The sequence below is a fragment of the Populus nigra genome, chromosome 1 (assembly GCF_951802175.1).
Source record: "Populus nigra chromosome 1, ddPopNigr1.1, whole genome shotgun sequence".
NCBI classification, from domain to species: Eukaryota; Viridiplantae; Streptophyta; class Magnoliopsida; order Malpighiales; family Salicaceae; genus Populus; species Populus nigra.
The window spans coordinates 41496541-41505210 of record NC_084852.1 but is presented as its reverse complement, the minus strand read 5'-3'; the positions used below and the strand labels follow the sequence as shown (position 1 = coordinate 41505210).

The 8670-nt window shown below is 35.2% G+C and overlaps 1 protein-coding gene across 1 annotated transcript; it reads right to left on the bottom strand.

Annotated features, from left to right (window-relative positions):
- Window positions 1-243: 243 nt before the first annotated feature.
- Window positions 244-5941, bottom strand: LOC133677605 (serine/threonine-protein kinase BSK7-like). Its single transcript, XM_062099701.1, has 12 exons — window positions 5765-5941; window positions 5444-5525; window positions 4829-5068; window positions 4532-4752; window positions 4281-4416; window positions 3768-3901; window positions 3575-3680; window positions 3250-3335; window positions 2625-2813; window positions 2032-2184; window positions 1293-1406; window positions 244-1018 (listed from the first exon to the last, which is right to left on the bottom strand). The coding sequence occupies exons 3-12, from the start codon at window positions 4908-4910 to the stop codon at window positions 773-775; spliced, it is 1467 nt and encodes a 488-aa protein (XP_061955685.1). The 5' UTR covers window positions 4911-5068; window positions 5444-5525; window positions 5765-5941; the 3' UTR covers window positions 244-772.
- Window positions 5942-8670: the final 2729 nt, after the last annotated feature.

Sequence of the window (8670 nt, the reverse complement as noted above, 5' to 3'; positions counted from 1 at the left end):
TGGTAAGTGGAGAGACCTTCGACGTATAGAATTAGCTCCACTTGCGATAATGGCTCCTATTTTATTCAGGCATGATGATAATGGCTCCTGCTTTCTCTTTACATTGATGCTGATGTTTCGTGAGAATCGACATGTTATGTCCAGCTGCTCATCATGAGAACGGAAAAGACAGGATTTTACCGTGGCCGGAGATTTTGCTGGGCTTTGAGATCAAACTTCTATATTTACACAACATGCAGCCACTGCTGAAAAGCAAAGAATATTTGATTAAAAAACTTGGCATACAAAAACACCAATTCCACCTCTGCTTGTGCAGCCACAACCAATAGCACTGTACATAAATTACAAGGATGACAACATTTTATTTTCACCCTCTAAAAGCAATTTGAAACAACAGGTGATTCCATCTACAAACATGTAATCTGTCACAAGAATGTCTTAATTATTCCTCCAGATTTTTGTATTGGAAAAGGTCAGCAAACAGAAACAAGGGTATTGTTCATATGTGCATGAGTGACCAAAATGGCAACACCCAGTAAATGACCAAACCTAACCCATCAAAAATGTTTCGAAAGAATTCTTCAAGATGACAACCAATCAATGCATGCAGTAGATCGGAGCCATTCACAGCCAGTTTTTTTGCTGTGAAGTCAACTCAAAAAAACCTTGGATCATCCTGATTTGAAATTAAGCTCGTGTTCACCATTGGTAGTCATCTTAAGGAAATGAGCAATCCAAGAAGAGATTTATTTTGACCTTTGTCCTTCTGCTATCATGCATTTGTGTTCCTTTTATTTTCAAGAGTTGATGCCTCTTTTAGAGCTGCTTTTGCCTCATTCTCCTTTCCCATTGTTAAAAGAGCTGCTGCTTGTAAATAAGATGCAATATGCCAAATAGGGGATATTGCCTGGGCTTGCAGTGCATCATTTAGGGCCTCCTGGGGCATGTCACTCAAGAGGTAGGATAGACTTCGGCGCGCATGAACGGTTGGGGAAACCATGGTTCCAATATCAATGAACTGCAAATTGATAAAATGTGAGCTCAATTTTGGAAATTTTGATAATAATTGATAGAACAATTTGTAACTTCTGATTGCATCAGAAAAACATAACCTCACTAAAAGAATCCTACTTTTGAGATCTCAAAGTTCAGTAAAGATAGGCTTTTTTTCTGGTTTGATTGTAAACTCATTAACACCACCTCTACCTGTACTCTCCACATTAATAAACTTATTTTATCCACTTCAACCAATCTCAAACGTCATCTAGCAAAAAAAATAGAAGCCAATTAACCTGGGAATAGAATTCAGTGGCAGCTCTAAAATCTTTGTGCCGGAAAGCAACATCTCCCTTCTTCTTTGAATTTAATATTTCCTGCATTTGGTTGGTCCACATCTGGAACGAGAGCTACAAGACAGTAAAAAAAGAAAAAGCAAGCAGGTCATAGGAAAAAATGTTACAGCCGAACCAGTCAGGCATATGTAAGAAATCAATGACACGTGTGAAATAAAGGAGATGCAAACACAGGATGAGTGCCCTCTATGGGATCTAAGAATCAAGTGATTATTCACCAGCATCCATGTAAAATCACTAGGGAAAAAATGGCAAAGGTATAAAAACATGAGCATGGAAATACATAAAACATTAACTAAATAAATGCTAATGGTGAAATTATGAGAATCAAGCAATATTAAAAAGACCAATCAAGAAATATCAAGTGACATTCTTTTAACATTATCATTGCTAAAATCATAAGTAAAGCATTCAAATGTTCAAGGTCAAAATGATGCTAACATAGCAAAGCAAAACCTTGAAGCTAGAATGATTTATCAATTTCTTAATTTTCTATTCCATGGATCTAGCATAGCAAAAAAGAAAATGAAAATATTCCTTAAGAGATCTTCAAAAAACACCATAACTTGACATAATGAAAACAAGTTTTGAATCTCTAATTAAAGTGACAATAAAGGCCCAGATGGTTGCATTAATAGCATTCCATTACTGTTACCATTTTATTATATCAGAAACAAACCTCAGTTGCTGCACCCTCATCATCTTTATACCCAAGCTTTTCTAAAATCTCATGTATGGCAGTCAAATCCATTCTTAAACAAGCCTCGCCAAGTGGTGACAGCGGTAATGCTGCAGCGCCATCTTGTATCCCCATCAATTCATTAGAAGGAACCTGCAAATCAGACTACTAAATAAGTCCATTGAGGGATAGAGTGATTCAAAACTTTCAATTCACACCATCAAGACAAGAGAATGTTGCGTATTATAGTTTGTAAAAATCTCAAGTAATAGGTCAGCACCAAAACTCAAAGTAATAAATCAGAAAAGTGCCATTCCAAAAGGTGTTTTAATAGACACCGCCAACCGAGTACTGCTTATTGCAGGCCCTGACAAAACCATTATTTCATCCACAGAACACATTTCCAGATATCAGGTCATGTAAATGAATAATCATTCTTATGTTTATGACTAAGAATGTCATTTATTTTCTTCTTTTTTTAATCGCTTTGAGAGTAAAATGAAGTTCTGCCTGTGGAAGGATTCATTTGAGAAAGTCAAGGCACAATACGGATAAGATGCCAGATATTTAAGAATAACTAGATAACAACCAACCTCAGTATCCTTCTGCAGAGGAATCAAAGCAGCAACTAAAGACTTAGGATTTGGTCGCTCCCGGGGCTCAAATTGTAAACAGCGTGAAGCTAATCGCACCAACTCAGTTCCATCATCATTTGCAAATTGGCCTTCCAAGCAAGAATCTGAAAGCATTTGAATATTTCTGTCCCTTATCAAGTCCAGTGCCTGAAATAAATTGTTCAGTAAACTATTAGCTGCCAATTATGTGGTACTCTAAATGTTCAGAAGGATAACAAGCAACACAATTATGTGATACTCTAAATGTTCCTGATGGGAGTTTAACCAAGCATGTTTGAACAATCTCATTTTATTGTTCAAACATGCTTGGTTAAACTCCCATCAGGAACAACAGCCAACACAATTAATTTCAGGAATGCATGTACATCTAGAACAATAAAAATGAACAACGGAATCACTACATCTAGTATACTGCAGCCACTGCCTTTATCCCAGGCAACATCCCAGATTATGTTGTGATTCCAGTGGGAAGATAGAGCCTTTGAGGTGCGCAGAATAATAAGTGAAGAAATTTGTAATAAAACCAACTAACAGATGCTTAATGTTTCTGCATCAAAATGATCGTATTGAGGAAGGAACTTACATGGCCGGGAGGAATATGTTTCCCACTGAGAAGGTCCAGCAAGAGGGTGCCAAAGCTATAAATTACACTTTCTGCTGTTACCCTTCCTATAGAATGAATGAAAAATTGAAGTGATATAGGAGATAAACTAATCAACAAACCATGATTATGATAGCTGATAAGGAAAATAATGGATGAGCATAAATTATGTTAAGAACTTGAATGATCAATGTGATACACCATCCAGGATTCAATTGAAACAATAATTCCATATGCCATATATACAGAGATCAGGGTGAAGCTTGCAGGTGGAGGAACATTTAGCTGGTTCGAAAGAATTATGTACCTGTCCTCAGATACTCAGGAGGTGTAAATGCCAAGTTTGTACTGTAACTTTTTCCATCTATACTGTTCTTCATCAGACCAAAGCATGAAAGTCTAGGGTTGCCCTCCTGACGAATAGAATGATGAAATGAAAATGGACTCTGTTAAATCCTAACTGTGGATACTGGACACGTTAAAGATAATGAGATACTTACATCATCAAAGACAACTCTATAAGCATTCAGATCATGATACAGAGCACGTCCCTTGCTGGCACAGTATTCTAGAGCTTGCGCAAGATGTAGAGCCACTCTAAGTCGCATTGCCCATTTCATTGGCTGTGTTTCCCCTGAAGAAACCAGAAGGTCAACATTGAGTTGTGAGAAAATTTTAAGAGGAATAAAAGAACAAGACTGCTCCTTGGTATCTTGGTTTGGTGTACTAACTCCAAGCACAACGCATGAGTTCAAGCTACAGAAATGGTGAGCAAACCAAGAGCAGATCTTTTGTATCGCAAAAATCTATAACAGAATGTTGTTGTTTGTAGCAAAGAGTATAAAAGAGAAACGTGCAATTTTTCCTCCATAATGTACTGCAGGCGCACACACTTCCAATAATAGGAATAATAATTGCTCAATTGGACACACAAGCTTGGAAATTAAAAGAAAGAAACCTGCAATGTCCACTAGATGCTAAAGCAAAGGAAAGGGCACCAGAAACAAACTTACAATGGAATAGGTGTTTGGCCAATGTATCATTGGGCATAAATTCAGAAACGAGTAACCTCTCATCCCCTTCACAACAACAGCCGAGCAAATTTGCCAACCTATGGTTCCTCAGCTGACCAACAGTTCTTGCTTCTTCCTAAAGTCATGGAACAAGAACATCATCATGCTACTGGCAGTTGTGTAGGTAAATGGAAAGGGCAGGACAAATGCACATGGTATTTGGTAAATAGAAAATGCTATGCTTCACTTACCAAAAACTGCCTGGCATCAGGCCAAGAAGATCTATTAAACCGTTTCACAACAATCCTTCTCTGATTCTCAAGCTTCCCCTTATAAACCACATTTGGAGCCTTTTCCCCGTGTTCAGAAACTATATTTTCCACAGAAAACCCAGATGTCGCCATCCTGAGGGTTTCAATGTTGTATTCACGGAATGCAGGCAAATCATCGAGTTCACTCCTCTCTTCCTTATCTACAAAGACCAAACAACCCAAAGATCAAAATGACACCACATATATAAACAAACAAAAACCTCCCATTTCACTTACCCTCATTGTGGTCTTCGGGAACTGATCCATTATAGTCAGAACTCCAACAACACTTGGTGAGCTTTGAACACTCGCAACCCATTCCAATAACACAATTTGAAAGCAAGCACTAATCAATTCGAATCTTCAAAGCCCAAACTTTCTCTAGCTCAACCACTCCATTAGCTTCAGCAGACCAATCCTTTCTTACAATTTTACAATATCTCAACCGCAATTATATCAAAAAAACTTCAATTCTCGCTGCAATCAGAATAGAAAAGATTGGAACTTTGCCCTCGAATGCTTTTTTTTAGAACAACTCAATTAACCTATGGCAATAACAGTACAATTCAAACATTTCATTCTACAACAACCAGAAGCTACAAAAGAACAAAATAAGAATCTTATAATGTCACATCATCAGTTCTCTAAATTTGAAAAACAAAAAGGAGCAAATCCTAATTCTTATCAAAACCAACATCATTTTCATCAAGTAAGAATTCTTCATTTCCTTATGAATCTAAACTCCCACAAAAGAAATGCGAAAAAGAGAGATTCCCAGATGCTAATTTCCTTTTCCTTAGCTATCTCAACAACCAAACAAAAGAAAGCATCAAAAGAAAAGGAAAGAAATACCCTATCAGCAACGATTCCACTGAGTCAACCCAGTCCACCAGCAGCAGCAGCAGCAAGACTTTATCTCTCTCACCCTCTCTCCCTGCATCAGCTTCAAGTGATTCACTTTATAGGAAACCAAATCAAACCCACAGAACTTGAATAAAAAAAAAAAGAACACAAACAAAGAGCACAAAAGAGGGTCTTGAACGTGAAGAGGGAGAGCTAAAGAGAAAGGACTCTAAGCTTTAATCAATTCCTTGATGGGTTGAAGAGAGAAAATTATTACAAGGTTTTATGCTTGTGTTTTCTAGTTTGTGTTGGTAATGAAAATAAATGGACCTTGGGTTCTTGAAAAGTTGGGTTCCGTGTGTATTTGAATCTGAGAGAGAGAGATCTTTCAGCTCATTTATTTCTTTCCAGGTGAGAGAATGAGAATTTTGAGGGCTTTGAGATTTGGATTACTGTATCGAATTTCTTATAAAGTATTATATAATAAACTAAATAGTTTAATATTTATTTATATATATATATATATATATAGAGAGAGAGAGAGAGAGAGGGAGGGAGGGAGATATGTGTGAGAGATTTCCTTGTCTTCGCTGTTTGCTTGCAGTGCTGTTGTTTTTGAATGTATTATTGTTTTGCTCTGTTTTCAATCTTAATTTCCACCGACATGACACTCACTTTTCTCCATCTCCTACAACTAAGCCACCATTATCAATGGCCTCTTGCACTGTTATTAGTTTTAGTTATATGAAATCAAATATTGAGATTTTGAGAATAATTCAACTGTAAGAAGTTGATAAAAACTATTCCTTTTTTTTTTTTCTGGTTTTGACGGGGAAGGTCAAATCAAATCTCTGTTTTCAAATCTCCGTCACTAGAAATTACTTTCACGTAGCCTTTACTTGGACTCGTATCTAAAATGATCCTAGCATGAAGACAACATTATTTTTACCTGAACTTAAAATAGGCTGTTCCCCTCTTCGAGAGAGATTTTTATTTGTTAAACAAATAACGTGCACTGACACAGTAACTTTATTTTTGTCTTTTCTTCTTGTTTTTTTTCATAGCGAGTTAAAACTAGGTGTAATCGTTCAATTTTTATCAAAATAAAAATAACTAAACAAAAAAAAATATTCAAACTAATTTGGTTTGATTTTTTTGATTTGACTTGATTTTTTTGGTTTGAGTTTGATTCGGTTTTTTCAGTTTCAAACTTATAAAACCAAAACGGTTAGTTTTTTCAAAATTTTAATCGGTTTTTTTCAGTTCTCTCGGTTTAATCGGTTTTTCAGATTTTTTACTCATTTCTAGTTAAAACACTCTCTCTCTCTCTTTGCTTATGTAATTTTATGTTTTTTTAAAATTAAAGTAGTTTTTATAGTTATGATTTTAAAAAATAATTTTTTTAAAAAATATAGTTTTAATTTTAAAAAAATATATATTGTGTTAAAATTTAAATAAGATGGATTTTTTTATTACAAAACAAATGAAAAAAAATCTTGAATGGAAAATAAATTATTGTGGGGTTCGGTGTAAAGACAGAATTTTCATGTGGTTAGATAAAATGCAGAAGCTACAATAGTACTTGCAATACCAAAACAGTCTCTAACTCTTGTTGGATTGTTAAGTACTTGATGTTGTTGAGCAATTATTTTTTGAATTTTCTATGAGTTTTTGTATTGACAATTTTGTTATTTAAAGCAAAATAAGTATTTTAGTTATTAAATTGAATATAATGACAAATTATAAATAACCAAATATCTTTTTGTTGACTTTTGTTATATCATGTAAAGTATCATAAAATTATAAAGTTTTTTATGTAATTTTTAAAAGAATAAAAGAAAAAAAACTAAATTATAGAATAATTTTTTCATTATCTTTAAAACGTTAAACCATGTATTGAAAAAAAAGAGTAAAGAAATATTTAATTTTAGTATGAATAGTTCCACTTGATCAAATATGATGGTTGAACTTGATATTAAAGTATATGTTTGGATGCAGAGGATGAAATTCTGATTTTGTTTTGCTTTTAATTACTTTTTTTAATGTTATTAAATAGTTTTGATGTATTATTATTAAAAATAAATTTTAAAAAATAAAAATAAACACTTTAAAAATATATAATTCCATACTATTCAGACATTCCCCGTAAACTTACCCAAAAACACCACTGAAAACCTATTTTTTAAAAGAAAAAAAAAACATGGGCCTTTAGCGGAGGTGATACAGTCTTTCTTACTGCTGACATCCTTTTATATTTTTTTTAATCGTTTCTAAGATGATTGAGCAAGCTTTGGTCTCCGTTCAATCGCAACATGACTCCCACTACTAATGTTGTGAAGGTGGCTTTCTGGTTTAACAGCTGGGTGGCCTGTGCTTGTCAAGGAAACAGATTGATTGCAGAGGAAAATTCAATGAACATCACCCTAATTAATTAGTGGCCATCTTCTCTCCATGAATCTATAATTACTGGCAACTTCTTAATAATCACAGCAACAGAAGATGGGAGCACAGATAGATTACCATGATTGAAGAAACAGATCGAGGCCTCTGCATCTTGGACTTTCGTGGGTGCCATTCCTTCAAATACAGTTCCACTTTTCACTTTCAGCCATGGGTTTTAATTTGTCTTTCAACAAGTTTCATTCCACAGACTAAAATTGTTCTCTGCCACACCTTTATGTGTCATCATTTGAGCCTCTGAAATCACTGGCAACGCCACAATATAGAAAGATGGGCGTTAGTGAGCGCACGCACGCACACATAATTGCAGCAACATGAATATCTTCATGCTGAGGTGCTTCATAGACCAGTGACCGTGTCCTTTCAACGTGGATCAGCGATATTTATACATGTCAGTGTCATTTATACAAGTAGTGGGTCTAGAAATGGAACGTTCTAAAGTGGACATTTAACTCTTTTGGTTGCTTTAGGAGTCGATAATGCTGCCATGGCCAACTTGTCTTTGTAAAAGTAAGGTCTCGATGTAAGGATAGCACTGATCCTAATCACTCGAAGAATCTTCCCAATATCACCCTTTTTTTATTAAAAAAAACCGCCATTTAATTGATAGGATTCATCGATGGAAGACGTACGTTGTTTAGAAAAAGAAAAGATTCGGAAAGAATATAAGATGATGATACTGGCATTGCTCTCAGCTTGACTGGAAATGGCTTTGGCATGAGATCACATCGTACTACGTCCCTAGGTATTGACAGGCAGGTGAACTTCTGCCTCAT